This window comes from Callionymus lyra, chromosome 17 (genome assembly GCF_982586985.1).
Source record: "Callionymus lyra chromosome 17, fCalLyr1.hap1.1, whole genome shotgun sequence".
Taxonomy (NCBI): Eukaryota; Metazoa; Chordata; class Actinopteri; order Syngnathiformes; family Callionymidae; genus Callionymus; species Callionymus lyra.
This window is the reverse complement of record NC_141834.1, coordinates 3694342-3713211: the sequence shown is the minus strand read 5'-3', so window position 1 is coordinate 3713211 and position 18870 is coordinate 3694342. Positions and strand designations below refer to the sequence as shown.

Genomic DNA, 18870 nt, shown 5'->3' with positions numbered 1-18870 from the left:
TTTTCTTGCTACAAATGGTTTGATAATAAATGTGTGACTGACTCAAATATTCAAGCACCTGCAGGTGTTTTGGTTTCTTTATTGAAAAACAGGATCTACGTACAAAAGCAGAGTAAACAAACAAACATGTTTACAACTCTGGAAAAGTTCCTCTTTGACCTTTTTCTTCGCCGTCTGTGTAGAGACAGATCTGTCGACCCCCCCACAGTCACCAGTTTGTTTCTCGAGTGAGGGGAGGAAAGGTGGTCGAGTTCATCACAAGTTATGGAACTTATTGGCTGGTTTACACAAGTGTCATCTTATGAATTCACACGGAGCAGGTGAGTCGTCAGTTTCTTTCTTTCTTCCCAAAAATCAACATTTCCACCGGTCAAGACTTTGAAGTCAGTTTTACTGATGGAATGTTTGATAAAAAAAACTCTGGAATGAAGTCGTCGCAGAAAGGAAGCCGCTGACCAAGCTAAGCTAGCTCTGTTGCAGAGTCATCGAGTGCGGAAGACAAAAGTAAAAGATCCAAGATGTCAAGCTTTAAGACTTTTGATTAACTTTCTCTATAATGACATAAACCAACCACCAGGGGTCGTCAGCACGTTTTTTTTGTAACTCAGTTTGGACCTCAGAGAACATGCTTTACGAAGCCTCTTCTCTGCTCACTAGGGGGCGCCCGCAGTTCAAAAAAGACGTGAGCCATCATGACGATTATAGTGCCATCTAGTGGATTCTGAGTTCATCAAGCTACAATAACTTAAAGGGTTAGTTTATCCAAAATTCAAACTTATTTTCTACTCACCCTCGTGTCAACTAAAGGTTGGTATTATTTTCAGAATAATCTCTTCTTGAAGTTATAGGCAGACATAAAGTCCATTTTATGTAGCAACTGATGCTCACCTGTCTTAGTCTTCACCTTCATCCAAGATTACAAACTTAAAAAAAAATCTAAATACCTACATGATGCTCGTCTGTTATGTACATCTTGTATTTTAAGCCTCAAAATTAGGAATTATTTTGAGAAAAAAGTATATTTTAACAATTTTGTTGGAAAACTTGCAACCTTTAGTTGACATGAAAGTGAGTAACATTTACAACAATTTTAATTTGGGGGTGAACTGTCACCTTAGGTGTTGTATTATCTTCCTTTTGTGGCGAGAAATAATATATTTCTTACTATAATTCAATTTAAACTTCAATGATCGTGACAATCTTACAATGACAAACAACACAAAAGGTTGTGAGTAAAACTAAGTTGTCATAACTGATGTGTGCCATCATGCTCCGACAACATTTGTAGGAACTTGAACTTGCTCTGAAAGTCCACAGGTCTGACGTCTCCTGGAGCACGATGTTCAAAAAAGCTCTCAATAAGATTGTTGCAACAAAAGTTAACTCTCTTGTCACTCTGACACGGCGACTTCACCGCGGTCACTGAGATACATGAGACACAAAGCTATTTCAGTCGTCATGGAGACTTGTTAGTCAGGGCGGGCCGTCGATACGGTTCGGAGATAATCGTCCTCTGCTGGTTAATTTTATTTTTAACGTGTAACTTTTTTTTTGCAACGTTGCTTAGAGCCCTGAGGAGGCGCTGGTAAGCGTGAGCTGCGGGGATCCGTCAGCCTCACTAACAGGGCTGCAAGGCTCAGAGTCTGCGCCCGTCACCTGAGGATCCGGGGCTTCTTCCCCATGGAGACCAATGGGGGAGAAGAGGGAAGAGCAGAGGAGCTTGACGGGACAGAAGGCGGAGCCACGGGGGATGAAGTTGACTTTGTTTTTGTCGGGACACGAGAAGAGAGGGAAGCCTTTGGACTCACCAGACCTGCGGAGAAGATTGGAGTTTCCCTGAATACAGAGCTGACACAGAGGTGGGCAGACACGACGAGTCGAGCCGAGATACAGGTACTTACACCAGCTCCTCAAACACCTTGACCCTTTCACAGCCTTCTGGAGGTTCCCGCTTGAACATGTAGCTGTTGTTGGGTTTAGGAGACGTGGCGAACTTGAGCAGTGGAGAACTGCTAACACCATCTGGAGACACGCACACGCACACTTTTAATCCGACGCAAGTTCACTTTCAAACTTCATTTACTGTTTGAAGAAGCACCTTTGTCGACATCTTCCGTGGAGCAGGGACTTCCATCAGGTGAGTGCAGCAAGTGGTCGAGGCTGCAGGGCAATGGAGATGGGCTGGACTCGCCACTTGAGGGCGCCTGAGTGTCCGTGTCGCGGGTGTCGCAGCTGTAGCGGAGGAGAGGCAGAGGTGCACGCCGGCCGTCGATCACGTCCATGGACTGTGGAGGGAGGGTCATTAGCTGAGAGTCTAATTCCTCCCCCTGCTGGTCAGGAATGGAACTACTTCCCAACCTGGATCCGGCCATGCTCCGAGTCTTTCCGGATGAACACATTCTCCAGCTCATGGTTGATTCCCTCCACGCTGCTAGGCACGCGGGACATCCATGGCTTTGACATCGGAATGATGGTCCAGGCTGCCGACGTTCCCTTGTGCTGAAGAAAAAGTTAAGTTGATGAACAATCAAGATACATGTTGATTATTGCGTTTAATTTAGTAAAAACTAAATAGAAAAAAAAACACACAAATATGAATCTTCTCACACAGACAGTGTGTGTGTAAGTGGAGAACAAACATGGTTCTGGACTTCTCCGTTCTCTTGACACAGCTGGTCAACATGACGACTCATTAACTCGACCTCAAACAGGTCCTGTTGAGCAACAGCACCACTCACCTGTGCAGGTGCAGCAGAGGAGGCCAGCTGCAGCGCTCCGGGATCTTTACCGGGCCGACCCGTCTGTTTGCCGCGCTGCAGCTGAAGACGCAGCTTGGCGATCTGCTGGAGGAGTGAGAAGGACAGTCGGTGAGGAGAGTGCTCTCAGGAGGATAAACAAACTAGATCAACAACCCTGACACAGAAAACACATGAGTCACATAATTAGATGGCAACATTATCGGTACAAGATCACCACGAGAAGCTGATAAAAAAAATCTGGGGAATAAATTAGTGAAACGCTTGAGGCAGTTTCACAAAAGGTGTGTTCACAGCAGACACGACATGCGACAGGTTTACAGGAACAGTCAAGTAGAGCCTTCTTTTTGTTTTCTTGGCTGGATCCGGAGGTTACATGTGTTATGTTACTGCGTGACTTACAACTTACTTACAACATAATATCTCAAGTCAGGTTCAGAAAAAAGAAGTTATTAAAAACTTGTCAGGTCTCGCAAACATTTGCTGGTGTAGTTTTTGTGCTCCAGCAACAACAGGGCTGAGAAGCATGAGATATATTTAGAAGGCGGTGGGGAGAGCTGCAGACCTAATTAGCTCCATGTGGTCGCACAGCAATGTGGAGGAAACCACCCTGAAGAATATTTCGACTAAACACCAAAACACACACTGATCCAGTGATGACGATGACCAAAACATTACAGAGGTTACAAGAACTGCTGCCGTCCAGACACAACACTTCCCGAACCCACAACATGAATAACCATCAGCAGGTTTTGTCTGAGCAGAAAACATTAGAAAATATTGTGTCACTTGAGTGACATGACATTAACATGAGCAGAAACTTCAAAAGGTCAACATTTAATTTAATGTTGTGCGTTCGTCCATCCCGCATCTCACTATATCTAAAATAATTAACTTAATCCAAAACGTAGCGTTGATAAAGCTGGAGCGTTTATGTAGCAGAATCATTTCTGTCTTTAGCTAGCTGTAGTTTTAGCATCAGCATAGCTTTAGCATAAATGTAGCCTTAGAATTTAATAGTCAAGCATTGCTTTGCTTAGAGTATTGAAGGAGTACAAACGTGGAGGCAGCTTGAATCTTGACTTAATAAAGCTTAAAACTCATCTTAGCTCAAGCATTTATTATATTGAAGAGTCTCTTAAATTAATCTTGGACCTTTATTGTACTCATCAGTATGTGTCAATTTGTACAAAACTCAATTTTAAAAATAATATTTATGTGAGCATTAGCATCAGCATAGGTCCTCTATGAAGGTCGCTTTAGTTAAGATATGTTAAATCAAGATCAAACTTCTACGAGAGGATGTGAAGTACTGTGATGGCGAGACAGAAGCCGGCAATGGGAGGAAGAGTTGGTGAATCTACCTCTTTGAGATGGTCAGCGCTGCCCCAAGAAGCCGACCTCTGGTGAGGACTTCCCTGCTCCAACGCCTCGTCCAGCCACAGACTCGGAGTCTGACACAGAGAAACAAATCACACGATCAAATCCATGGACATGTTAAGATGCGTCCTAGTCAAATCAACAGTTCAATTTGTGAACCCGTTTGTCAGCATGTGGCTCCTAAGAGCTAATGTGAAGAGCCCACGTCAACAGGCCTAGATTCTATTCTTGCCCTGTAGACGAATATTTAGAGTAATCATTATTTGTTAATTATTCATAATCCGAGAGCTCTTGCTCTGTCGGGAAAAGTTGGAACGTCAAGGTTAGAAGAAAGTTCCCAGCCACGTGGTGGAGTTTAAGTATCTTGGAGTATTTTCTGAGTGAGGAAATGACTCAGTGTGAGATGGAAAGATGTGCAATCATGAGGTGTCGTCTGTATTGCCAAAAAAACGAAGCACCATTTACTTTTCTATCCATGTTCCTATGTTCACCATAAAGTGAGGAGCTGACTTATTCAGACTCGGGTAGAGTTGTGGCCTCTTTTTATGAAAACTCCTGGAGGCCTCACTTGGGAGGTGTTACGAGAATCTCCAACTGGAAGGAGGTCTAGGGGTAGACCCAGGCCATGTTGTAAAGGCCACGTCTCTTGTTTGGCCCAGGACCACCTTGGGTTCTTCCAGAAAAGCTTGAAGAGGTTTCTGGAAAGAGAATGTCTGGAAACCTTAAAACTACAAGCTAGACAAAAGAGAGCAACTGATAGAAGAAGAAGAGACTGAAAAGACGGAAACATTCAACATGTATTTTAAGAAATTGTCATGACTGTGAAACTGCATCAGAACATGCATAGTGACGTCTGTCATGCATGTCATCTCACACAAACACACACAGTTTATCCCAAAAAAAATAAAGACTTGGCTGAATCAAGAATCAATCAAACATAGAATTAACCAAAGACCCGTCAACCAGTCCAGTGAACCAAACAGCTCACTCATGGTGATGCTGCCTCCATGGTCAAATATTTAGATAAAAGCTTGAGTATATGTGGGCTGCAGGGTGGCAGGCATTCAAGACCGGATACCAAACTCTGGATTCAATAAAAAGCAGCACAACAATCAGGAGGCCGGATCCCAGAGGAGCTGTAGTCACGGCGGCTCATTGCTTCCATCAGTGAGAGCTGCCAACATAAATACATCAGTTGAGAGAGAGGCTCGTTGTAGTCCACGCCGTCGTCGGATTTAACAAGCAAAACATGTTTTTTACCAGGTGATTACACTTGTCACACAGGTTCAGACATAGGTCAGGGGTCAGTTTTTAGGTAGCCATGTAGCTAACGTAGCTCAGAAAGGTCCACAGCCAGAGTGTCCTCACATCAACACGACACTCCGAAGAGAATATTTCCAGTACACTTTCTCAAGTTATCGTTAGATCACAAGCGTAGGCCTGAATTCCTGGAGTGCAGCAAGAATATCTCAACATGAGTGGGATAAGATTAAAGCGCAAAGACATTCTGTCCTCTTTCCACAAGTATTCATGTAAATGTATTCTCTGAGTGAGAGAGAAAAAGAAGTGTTTCATCAGTTTGTCAGTAACCTCACACTTCCTCATGATTATGCAACACCAGTCCCCTCGGACCCCAGAGCGGTCAGGCCAAGAGCAGCGGACGGTCTTAAATGTCAGTGTCGTCACGCTGCTCCGCGTGTGACCTCACTCCAACAGAAAACCCTCTATGGCGCTCCGGTCCTGCACAATTCCCCGCTATGGTCTGGAATATCACCCCGTGAATAATGAGGAACACCCGGGAAGGCGTTCGCGCTGGCAAACCGGCGCTGGTGCTGCTCGGAGAGTCAAACGGCTGTTTGTGCTCTCACAAAGAGAGACCAGTGTGCCAGGCGGCAGATGTGGAGTGAGCCTTTAGCATCCACAAGTTGCACACGGACTGTGGGTTTGTTCATGCCGTTTGATGCAGGTGCCAAAAATTGAGAGACTTCCAAGTCAGATCCACCGCCGCAGAAAGAGCACACGGTGGTTTCACCGAGTGGAGGAGAGAAAAAAGTTTTAAAAATGTTTGACAGTGAAAGGCGTGTACATGTTACCTTCTGATCACTGCTGGATAGCGAGTCAAACAGCGACTCAGGTAATAACATGAACTGCATCGTTGTCATCCGTTACTTGGTCAGGTGTGAACATTGCTTTTCATTGGTGGATGAAAATTGCAAATAAAATTCCATATAATCAACCAACTTTTTTAAATTAGAATGATCTATCCTTACAAAAATATATATAAAAGGCATAGTTTAAGTCCATGAACATATCGTCTTGTATTTGTTAGCAGTTTTCATACAGGGTTTAATCAGCACTTTTCAAACCATATCACAAGTCATACAAGATATATCAAGTTGAACTGGCTTCTTATGTGTCATCATTTTATTTTGCTGAAAAGACTAAAATCATTTAATCTGCCTTATGTTTTTTAAACTTTTCATACTGATTTATTTATATTTATTAAAAAAATTGTATAGCCTAAGCCCTAAAAGAGCTACAGGTATAATGCATATATATGATTTCACTCATATGTTCTGTCAGTTTTTTAGAGACATAATTAACCAAAATATTGAAATATTAAGGATAAAAGGATAAAAATATATATTTGTTGTTAATGGACGTGTGTTCTGTGTTTAAGAAAAGACAATTAGAGACCTGTTAAATAAAGTAATGACAATGAATTCACAATATGGTGAACAAAATTGAGGAAATACGATCGTTAGAAATTAAGGATCTGAACTTTAAAATAAATATTTTAGGAAGAAATGGCAGTTGCCTTTTATTTCTACAGCAGAAATAACTTAAGAGTCGGTTCTTTCCATACAAGGCAATTAAATGACTGTGAGGTCTCTGAACCAAATTGTCTGTAAGGAAGAACACCCACCTTTATTTACCTCTGAGGCCCTTTATCATGCTCGCTCTGGACTTCCGTCATAAGCTGTGTGCTTTGTAGCCTGGCGCGCCAGGTGTCGGGCCAGATAGTGCTCACTCGCACAGATAAAAGTGGAACCGTGGCCTGCGTCTCGCTCACTAGGGCTCACACCCATCCCGTCGCATGTCGGTAACATCCTCAAGAATCCCACAGGAAATAATGACGGTTCTTTCATGGAGCCGCGGCGGAATTTCTGCTGTTTGTTTGTGTTGCGTGTCGAGACACGTGAGTGAAATCACCACCGGACTTTAAAGATTGTGATGCACTTCCATCTATTGAGGTTGAAAGTGTAATCCTCAAAGACCAATTGTGTACTAGAGCATCCAAGAGACTCCATTACATGTTGAACAGTCAATTGAAGTCAAGTTTAAATTCCACAGCTATATTTGTGACAGAATTTCTTATTTTATGTTTAAGTATAATAACACAAACAGACGCACAAAACAATGTACGACAATCTGAAATATTTTCATATTGTCGTACATTGTTTGTTTTTCCTTGACGGGTTTATACTGATATTTGAAACGTTCCCAGGCAAATACAAACAAATATGAGTAATTGAAGAAAGAAAACCTGAAACATAACATCACAATACTGCAACTTTTTTCTTCCTAAGTGTTAACTGAAGTAAATAAAATGAATTCTTGAAAAATAAATAACGGAAAGGCTGACAAACGCATGTAGGAGTTGACAAATGTGTTTGGCGGGTTCGTCTTTGAGGTGGGTCTGGTGTTGGAGGGTTTTTATTTTCATAAAGACATTGGCAGGCTTCTGTATCGTCCAAAGATCCCGGGCCCGTGCATTAGCATATGTATGGGCCCTCTGCTCCTCGTCCTCCCACACAAAAGCCAGCCTGGCCATGCAGCCACAAGGGCCAGGTGGTAAGCAGTGGGGTTTGTGCTCGCCGCCTCCGCCTCCCAGGGGACAGGTGCAAACAACTTCACCTCTATACAGAGTTCCAGCTCAGAGGAGAGCAGATCTTTAACTCTTGCGGCTCCCAACAAAAGAAGGCAGGATGCTTCGAGTCCAGGCCTTGCTCATTAACAGGAAGTGGTCTCTGAATAAGCCCAGGGAGGTTTGTTCATGCAAAACTATTAAGCTTCGTTTTCCAATTCACACGAGGAGGAAATATCTTAAGAGTCTTTTAAGTGTAGCCAACTCCAAATCTTCTTATAAAGTATGTCATGGAGGTATAAACGAGACTTACAACAGCCACCAACTCAAAAATGAGTTTAAGTGAAGTCCATGTCAGTAATAGTTTATGTATCGAGACATATGACATTGAGTTGTACTTTAACGTTAACTTTTACAGTAATTTGTGTGTTAAAGCTCAATTTTGTCATTCAGAGTGCTTCAACCTTCAGATCGAAGTTCAGAGACTTTAATGATGACTTCATAATTTTTATTAACAAACTCAAAAATTATCCATGAATCACCCAAAAGATGGGCCGGAGCGGAACAGGACATGTTCACTGGAAGTGTTAGGGAAGCAGCCAAGCATAGCTTCAGACAGACAATTCTTTACAGTATAAAAGATCTCATAGGTTCTTTAGTTTTTTTTCCCCGTTGCTTTCAGAAATAGTGTGTGGAGCCTCATTTCCAGTGCAAAAGAGGTCACAGGAACAGTCGTTCACAACCTTTCAGGAAAAAAACTAGGGGTTATGACGGTCAGAGAACTGAATTTCATCTGCTCTCCTAGTGAACAGGAACAGTGTAATTACAACTGTTTACTCTCCATGCAACAACTTAGAGGGATTCAGCAAAGCCCCCTTGCCTCTTCCCAATCCGCGTACAAAGAGATGCGAGGTCCGTGAGTGTGAGGGATGAATATCATGTAAATGAGGGTTGCCGCCTTCTTTCACACACATGAAAAGGCCTCTGTGAGCAACAAGGCTTGTCTTCATCATACATATTCAGTATTCTATCATACAACAAAATCCACAGTCCCAAATAGCTCATAAGATTAGTGGGTGATCTTGTGTGGGCGATTACATCCTTACATGGACCTTCACAACTTGAATGTTTCCATAAATCATCATTCTGCATCGCTAAGAAACATTTTCCATCCATCTTGACCAATTGTTTCCGTTTTGAAGGAATGTACTGTAGAACTATGAGATCAATCCGTCTGCTGCTAATGAGGCTTCAATCCAGTTCAAACTGTGTTGTTTTAACTCGTTTTCTCGTGCCATGCTACCCGGCTTTATCTAGCTTCCTGAATATGATGAATTGAGCCTTCGCTTGCCTTCTGAAGATTATCGTCCACACGCAGCACTGGTCTGGTTCCAGGGAGCCAAACTACATATCACACTGTAGCATGTGTGCTGCTGAAGTGCATGATCATGATGCTATCGGGAACCTTCTGGAGGCCAAAGTTTCAGTCAATATGAACTCAGATCCTTAATATAAACCTGCATCTACGCAGCCCTCCAGGTCCAACAGAAAATATCTCATACCATGAGAGAAGTTTAAGAATGAAGACGACCAGTTTAAGGACGGTCAAAAACCTTTTCTCATGTTGTGTGACCAACTTTTTACTGTTGTATCTGAATGAAGCTCCACTTCTTCAAGATCCATGTGTCGCTCATAAGAGAAGAATACAGTTTTTGCTGAGTTGGACACTTACCTGTGTAGCTTTGTCCTTCATGTGTGAAGGGTAAGGTCCATGCGAGTCCCGGGGCCACTGACCAGTGAGGTACGGTCCTGTGATGGCGTCGAGGGAGGACGTTCGTCTGATGGCGCTGGTGCATCGAGTCTGTGGTTTGGATCTCTCTGTTGTGAAGATGGAAAACAGACTTTAAACTGAAGGGTACCTTGTTTTGAGGAAACTTTGTCATTTTGACAAAATCCTTTTTCCTCCAAAGTATTTAATTATCAGGTGAGGTTTGTTTTTAAAACAATATTATCTTACTTCGCCCAGTTTCATTATTCTGATCACGCTTTTTCAAAATATGTTATCTTTTTATTTTCCATTTTGCCGAGGCAGTGCAAGACACCTTAGTTCTCATTTATTTTTATGAATTTTGATTACTTTTTTCTGGAAAGGAATACAAAGCAAAGTTTGTGTAGAGTTAATAAATTAAACTATATATATTTATATATATATATTTTTTACTTATAGTGTTAAACGTTAAATTCCATTTTTATTTGATTATTTAAAATGCACATTGGGGATATTTTTACAAATATTTTGTCATTTTTCATTCAAAGCCACCACCATAATGGACCACGATGATATAAAATCTTTCATCTCAAAAGCTGGCTGGTGACAAAAACATTACACCATCACTGCATATACGGTCCAGGATAAATAAGTGACTCCTCACCAGACAAGTGGAAGTGGGAGACACAGAGTATTGGAATCGGCATCAATAACAAACTAGAGCAATTACACCTATTTATAAAAGGCCTGAAGCAAATCTCTGCAGGAGATCACAATGCTGTGAGGGAGCCATAAGCTGGAGAAACAACTACGCTCATAAACAACCAATCAATACTGCCAGTTTCCACATTCCTGCACTGACATGCAGTTAAGAAGGGAAGAAAAAACATTCTCCAAGAAACAGATCATCAACTGTGTGTGGCAGGTACTCATCAAATCAACATCCACCGGTTTCGTTAGATCTTGAAGCAGTTGTTGTGCTACCATTGACAGACTTTGAATTGACCTTTGTAGTGAAGCACAACGATCAAGTCGTATCCCTAGCAAGAGAGGGTGCAGGAGGATTCTGGAGACAAGTCTGGACATCTTGACTTCATATGCTGCCACCATGATGCAGACGACATTTGGAGAGTTTAAATGACCAACCTTCTCTACTACAACGCCCATGAAACAGATTCCTGGTCCTCGCAGGACTGAATCACCGCTCATGAGCAAGCAGACGAACACAAGCCGACTGAGCTATGTACACAAGGCTCCGCTCCACTCGCACAACCACACCATCTGTCATTGTTGCTTTGTCTATAGAACACTATGTCCTACACACCTAGAGGTATGGCCTGTGTCAGCCAGCCGGGGCACAGTCCCACTGCCAAAAGCTATGCAGACAAAGTCAGTTGCACTTCCATTAACAGAGTCGGCCGTAGTTATTTTCCATCATCTCTTTCTCCGACTAGAGTGAATTCCCGTCAAGAGAGGAGAGGCCTTGACACGAGTGGATTATCTTGAGTCGGCGTCCTAGTCGGAAAACAAAAAGGCAGGTCTACACATGGTAATTTGGTCCTCCTTTCACATGCATCCAGCGTAGATCATCATAACATTGGAACACATCTCATCACCTCCTGCTCCATATACTAATTCATTTACCTTAATGTATTGAATTGATTTCCTATTCACATGCAACCCTTCATGCGAGTCACAGATATCCTTCGGTATCTCAGAATGACAATATTGTTGACCTGACTTTAATGATCATTCTAGATAATCACAATTCTTTCCCTATATCTTGCTCGACACTGACAATAGAATAGAATAGAAAATGTTTATTCATCCCCAGAGGGGAAACACACTTTTACAACAGCACAGTTGAAAAATGCCAGTCGCTTCATATTTTGTGTTGTTATCGTATTTTTATTTTATCTTTCATTCAACGGGTGAAAACACCAACTGTTCTTGACTAGTCTCAAAGCATTTCCGGTTTTCACTTCTTTGTGGCGTCATCTCAGATGAGTGCCGCTGCAGCGCAACTCGCTGTTATTGGGGAGAATTACGTCTCACACATGCCAGTTCCAGGTTTGGTGTCCTGGTGTTTCTGGGCGGGAGTGCCATTGAACGGCGCGTCCCGACTCCATTACGCACAGAGGGTTTCACTCCGTCCTGGGATCCTACGGGGCTGCAGACTACTGCCCCTGATGACGGCACATGAGGTGACATGTTTGACGACCCGCTTTAGGAATCAGGATCTCCAGCGAGCCGGTTCCTCCCATGGCGTCAAGGTTGGCGGCACAGAAACGCCATGGACCGGACGCACCATGGCACCTTTACGCGAAGGTGTTCTCGCCATTTTGAGACCAGACAAGGGCATCGTGCTACCTGCTGGTTGATCATCGTAGTGCTCGGATCTCAAGAAAGACGAGCAGGTCAGAACCGACAGCGGAGCTGGAGAATGTATCCAGCCGATTCTCCGACTGACAACACAGTTGCTGGAAGCTCGATGTCATGTGACGTCAGCAGGTGCCGTTATGTCCCTCGGGGCTCATGGCAGCAGCTCACACAGCGGTGCGGCTCGGCTTGCTGCAAATGAGTGACGTTTTGTCTTTTAAGGTTTCGCTCCTTCTGGTCCTGACATTCACGAAGAGAGCGAGTGAGCTTTGTGCTCTCCCCATTAGCCCCAAGGGTCTTTCCTTTTAAGTCGAGTCATCAGTGTCATTGCGTCCAAACCCAGCGTTCCGTCCGAAGGTTCTCAACTTCTTCTTCAGGGCGACAACTCTCACACTGCGGGCCTTCCAACGGCCGCCTCACTTGGGCCTGGGTCAAGATCGCCTTCACCCTCACCGCCCACCATCGGGGTTTTGTTTTGCGGCGCTTGGCCTCATTCGGCCACTCTAATGCCTCCTTCATCTGCCACGGTAGATGCTGGCTGGTTGAGACGGTCTCCCCTCAGAGGTCTCTCATTGGGTGTGATTGGCCATTATCCAGTCCTACCAGGAAGCGGGTGGATCTGGTCCTAGCGAATTAGGGGCACATTCCACCCATGGTGTGGCAGCTTCAGTGGCGCTTTTGCGGGGTGTTGCAAAAGACATTTGCTCAGTCGTTTCTTGGGCGTCCACCTCAACCTTCGCTAGAGCCAATCTCCTTGATGTGGCGACAGGATCAGTAGCTCATACCGTTTTTGAGTGATGCCATCCAGTGGATGTGGATCCTGGGCCAGCAGGGCCCCAGTGAGGCTGCTGTCAGGAGCGGTGTCCAGCTGGGGGTACAATGATCCCGGCGGGCTTACCCTTGGTTTAAACCAGTAGCGAAGTTAGAGGGCGGAGGACCAAATGACATAGAACCCCTAAGTTATTGGTTTCATAACTTAAGGTTCTACAATTTGGCGCAAAGCCCTCTAACCATGTCGCCCAGCTGCCGATAAACCACGGTACCCAGCTGCTGAGGAAGTGCAGTTGGGATTCCCCACCTATTTTAGGAAGTGGGCTGCACCCAGCTGGGTGGCAAGTTCATTAAGCTTTCTTAGAGACGAGGCAGGGCCTCGAAGATAAACCAGTAGTGAAGCAGTTAGTGGGCTAATGTTAAAACAAAACTGTGGTCCCAATCAGTACTATGCAGTTACTTGCATTGTATTACCTGTTTAATAGAGACTAGGGTTTTGAAGTATCGAACGTCAAAATAGTATTGATACTAAAATGTGCTACCAGGATGCAATACAAATTTTCAAGTATACCACACCCAACCCACTGTTCTTTATTAAAAATAATTATAATATATTATTGTTAAAGAAAATGTATATCTTTCTTGTATTGAAAATGGAGTATCGGGATCAAGTTGAAAATGTTAGAATTGTGACAACCATAATCAACATGATTAGAAACCTCCAAAATCAAAACTTGTGAAGATGCTTCAGTCATTTGCCTGTCCTTCTCCATCCTTCCCTCAATTGTAAGTAAGTGTAAACAAAACCCAAAGTTACTTGAACTTCTCCACCTGGGAAAGAGGCCACCTCCAACTTTAAAATATCACTGGCACTCATGTTCACACAGCAGTGCGAGCAGAACCAACACATTTTAAGACTACTGAAGATCTGGGACCAGAGCAACGTCTTGACATGAGTTCAAATGAACTATATACAGTGCTCTCTAATGCTGTGCCATCCGTCTATGCAACAATGCAATACAAAATGCTGCCCCAAGAATGAACACTGAGGGAATGACCTACCATGTGAACAAAATACAAAACTTTATTGTTTCTGGAATGACTTGAGTCCAGCTTTTCTTGGAGCAGAAGCTAATTTGTATCAAGCAAACAGTGATATTTATCTTAGCCACCGGCTATAAAAATATGGGATGCATTTTTGTCCTGCATCTGTCCCTCAGCTGGTCAGGAAATGGCCTGTTAGCAACTCTCAATGCGGGTAACTCCCAAAACAAGCATGCTCTGACTAGTCTGAAAGCATCTTGGTGAAAGAGGGAGGAAGCTGATAGCATTTCTGACATTTAAACGTGACTCGAAACTAGAGTTCAAATCTACCACTTGAAACAAGTTCGAGCAGAAGTTTTCCTTCACACATCCGTGTGGTCTCACTGCAAGTCGATGTCAGTTGATAAGTGCTGACATGTCAATAAACACCCATTTCAAACAGCTGAGTGTGTCGATGTAAGCAACTGAAAAGGTGGTTCCTCGGAAGGATCCGATAGGCCAGAGATGTCTGCATGTTTCTTCATAATTCCACGTTCGACAAACAATTAGCACTCTTTACGTCACCATTTTAACACTCAACTAACTTTGGAACCCCAGAAGATTGATCCATTTTTGACTTCAGAAATGAATGTAAAAGCACAACAGTCAGCACAAAAACAGGATCAAGATCTAGATTTATTTAAGATGTGCCAACTGTGACTGTCCATGAAAACCTTTAAAATTCACTTAATTCTTGTTACAGACTTGTGCTAGAAAAGCACTGATACTACACATGCCTCCACAATAAGCTTAATCCAAGTTATTTTATAAAACACAGCACATATCGAATCAATTTAATGAACTCCACAATTGCAATGACAGAACAAAAAGTGCAAATATTCTCTAGGGATCTACAATAGCAAAAACATGACATTATTATTGGTTTTCACTTTACAATGTTTATTTTTCCCATGCTATTGAATAAACCACACTTGTTGGTGTGAAATTGACGCAGTGAAAGTTTATTTGTGTTGTTTTCATTTACAAGATTTACCAATCCGTCTTTCTAGGTTCTCACTTATCCAGGTCATAGTTATCCAACTAGTTCCAGAACAAGTAAACTGTTACAGTCCAAGAACAGTCCAGATGACTTACTTTGGAACCACTTGAAGAAAAATTAACTAATGTTTCGCCACGTTTTGTTAACCAAGTTTAGTCTCGTTTGTATTAATCAGAATCATACTTCATGTTGCCTCTAACATGATGACAGCTTGTTCACAGAAATATATTTTCCTATTTTGTTGCTGCTATGGTAAGTAAGTAGGTAATTAAGTAAATGTAATTTGTAAAGAGCTTCAACAATAAAAAACAATACACAGTTAAAATATATACTTTAAAGGCCAAGACACATAAGTAGCATCAATGAAAGGGACACACGGCTGTACATCAGGTTTTAGACCTAAACCAGTAGGTTACTTACATATCACTTACTTAAACTATGCAGTTGGACTTCAATTACCCAACAATGTCAATTGGTGGGTTCAAAGTTTGACTATAAATTACAGTAATCTGTTACTATCAATCAGTTGTAAACAGCACTGGTGGATAAATGATGTTACACAAGGCTGTGGTGAGAATAATGTACAACAGCTGGCATTATTTACACCAACAACCGGGCCATCTGAATCCTACCCGGTGTGTTTGGACTACAAGATCAGAGCTATGAATGAGGGTCAAGCCTCCATCATCATCGTCAGAGACAACACACCAGTTGGGGTGAAAGTTCAGCCCTCTCAGAGAGGCTGAGGTATGCTCGGCATGCTGGCAGAAGCATTAGTTGAGCATAGGCAAGATTCACCGACCATATCGAGTGTTAAGTTTCTGAGACTCAATTGTATACACCTTACAGAAAATCTGGTCAAGGTTGGTGGTCAGCTCAATGAAAGTTGGGTGGAATGTGGAAAACAGAAAAGCAGCGTCACAAGAGCAGAAATTCCACAAAGACACAGCAAAAATTTAGGTCTGGCTGAAACAGGACACACGGTCATGAGGCAGCGACAAGTCAGTCCTGTCTATCTTAACCAGAACTCGGTATCTTGATACTAGTGTAATACTAGAGACATAATGAAACATAAAGGGTTTTTGTCAGCAAAAACATTTGCTGTTAAAATGAGTTCAAGTCAGTCCAAGTATTTATTGTCCAGAAGGTTCTTATTTTGAAGTGAGGAAATTTAATTGAGTTAAATCCTAAAATAAACTACATCAGAAGAGGTACTTGTTCAGACTTTTACTCAAAGTGCAGGGAGGGGGGGGGGGGGTGAAGCCCTTAATATAATAAATATAACTTAATTTTATGTTTTTCTCATAATTTTTCATTAAGTATTTGTTATCCTTAGAGAAATATCCAAAAAGTTTTGTCCATATCCTTTCCTATTATATCAAATATCTTTAATTTTAAAAACCATACAAATGAACATACAAATAAAAATATTATTAAATAAAAATTATAATTTTCACAGAGGGCGGCCCACTGTTGATGTATGTGAACAATGTTTTATTTTAACCCTTGTGTCATCGCAGGGTCAAGGTGAATGACCTCCACCACTCCATACGTATTTAAGTAGGCCACATTTGTTTTCAAGCCTTCGGGTCATCTTGACCCAGAGATAACACAAGGGTTAGGTATTTAAAGCTGGTGTGTATGCAGTGCATCTCTGTATTTGGGGATGGAATTAAAGAGAATAATTGTCTACACGGTTATCAATACCCTTTACCTCTAGCTGTGTCTTGATAAAGTACAATAATTATGAATGTAAGAGCTTTAATAATCAATGACTTTGCACCAACAAACGGTTGACACTCATTATGCGGCTAGATAATAAAGTTAAATGGTTCTTGAACTCTGTGAAATGTCTTTCAAACACATCTGTGCGACATTCAGAACAAGGCGTGAAGGCTCTTCGAAGAATCGGCTGCTGTGTGTATCCATCAGCGCCGGGCATGCTGGGACATGTCCACATAAACACATGTGCCAGAGAGAATCTGTTGAAAACTGAAGTGACCTTGTTTTCCTGAAGTTGTTACTGATCAACCATAAATACTCCTGCTGATCAACACGGGGGTTCAGGATTTAAGTCCGAGTTCTTCAGTCTCTCAGAGAGCAGCTGACTATGACACCTCTTCCTTCTGTTGACCAGCAGCACATGTGGCCACAAGAGGCCACAGTGACTGGATCACAGCAGGTCAGACGTGGACAAGTTGAACTGATATTGACTCTATAAAAGGTCCACAAAGATTGTCGTAATGAATCAATGATCCTGATCAAAGTTTGATCTGCAGCTTTTTCCCATCTCTTCCTAGAACCATCATTGTGAGAAAGTATTAGAAAAGTATTTACCTCTGGAGATCTGCGACTCTGGGAGACAGGAGGAGTCTTTATTTTCAGGAGAGAGTCTCTGCTTCGCTATGTCACTTCCTGGAGTGAGTGTGGGGCTGGTCGGAGGACTGGAGCCTCGGCTGGTCGTGGCCCCCACATGGAGGCTCTGGGTCCGCGGTGGGCTGCTCTGTCCCGGCCGCAGGAGCTGGAAAGGCACGGTGGCTCGGATGGGGTGTAAGCGGCAGCTGCCGTTGTTGTACGAGCCGGGAGAGCCCGCGTTGCTGCGCCGGACTCTGGGCTGCTGGAGCGAGTTACTAGGCGCTGACATTCTTCTGAACCGGCTCTGGACCACTGCTAGTCTGGCTGGACGTCAGGAAAACATTAGCTTGTTAGCTTCTTGTTTTTTGTTTTTTTTAGAAAATATCCCACGCGGAAAACAAGCTCGAATCCGCCCATTTCGGCTCTAAACTTACCTCAAAGTTCTTAATACATGACTCGGAAGATTCGAGGAATGAAGCCCGCAACTTTTTTTCCCCACTTTGAAGGATGTAGTTGTTGGGGAGCAACTCTCCAGCTGCAGCTTCACTTCATCAGCGCGACTGAGCTGCTGCTCCTGCGCTACAGGCTGCCGTCAGGGGGCGGGGCTACGAACACGTCCTCCAGCTTGTGATTGGACAGAGGATTTACAGTACGGTCGTCGATTGGTTTAAATCAGTTAATGGTCGATAGTGTCGGACAAACATTCGTCACCGGTTAACGTTCATCAACAAGTGTTTTAGACTTCAATCGTAAACGTTTAACTTTTCAGTTATTACTTTGTTATATTTCGTCAAAATAATAATAAATACAAATGTATGACTACTTTGTTGGAAACATGAGGGGTGTCAAATCATACTCGTTTATTGTTCGAGATCATTTCACTCGGACTTAAAGAACTGCGGATTCTTGACTTTAGTTCAACCATCACTGTCATTTCCACAGAAAATATCCACTCTTAAAATGGCCTCTATTTTTATCCTTTAACATGGAACTGACTCCAGTGAGATTAAACTTGTCAGAATGAAAACGTTTCCAAAGAAAGCAAAGTTGCATGACAACATTCTCCAATTCAAGTCTCCAGGAAATGAGCCACTCACAGGCTCCAGGAGTCCAATTGTTTCACCTTGTTTCCCCGTTTATGAGGCTGAACAGACGCCCCGTTTCCACGGACGCGGGTCCCACACAAGGCCACGCACTGGGGCAGCATGATTGTATTAGTGTACGCGTGTCTGAGTTTGTTTACGTTTGTGTTCTCGAGTCCAAATGCATGTTTTCCGTGTGTCCTTGTGTCCATTTGAAATTGATTGTTTATCTTTTGGTGTTTGAATGTTGACGAGTGTTGATCTGATCTGGTCACAACAGTGTGACCTTGTATATTTTTGGTCAAACTTGTTTGTGTCTTTTTGCACAGTGTGTATAGCGGTCCGGTTCAAGGTTTCGTAGGTGAGTCTTGTGGTAGTAGCAGCCTCTCCTGGAGGATCTAAAGCCGTCACCGTTCCTCAGCGATGGT

At 42.9% G+C, this 18870-nt stretch overlaps 1 protein-coding gene across 2 annotated transcripts; it reads right to left on the bottom strand.

Annotated features, from left to right (window-relative positions):
• Positions 1-59: 59 nt before the first annotated feature.
• Positions 60-17933, bottom strand: glcci1b (glucocorticoid induced 1b). 2 transcript variants are annotated; one of them, XM_087813168.1, is made up of 9 exons: positions 17795-17933; positions 17343-17684; positions 9737-9882; positions 4121-4210; positions 2739-2843; positions 2359-2499; positions 2099-2285; positions 1902-2022; positions 60-1813 (listed from the first exon to the last, which is right to left on the bottom strand). In XM_087813168.1, the coding sequence occupies exons 2-9, from the start codon at positions 17647-17649 to the stop codon at positions 1564-1566; spliced, it is 1347 nt and encodes a 448-aa protein (XP_087669294.1). In that variant the 5' UTR covers positions 17650-17684; positions 17795-17933; the 3' UTR covers positions 60-1563. The 2 variants fall into 2 exon arrangements, with proteins under 2 accessions (XP_087669294.1, XP_087669295.1); XM_087813169.1 differs by having other exon boundaries at positions 2739-2840.
• Between the last annotated feature and the right edge of the window lie 937 nt (positions 17934-18870).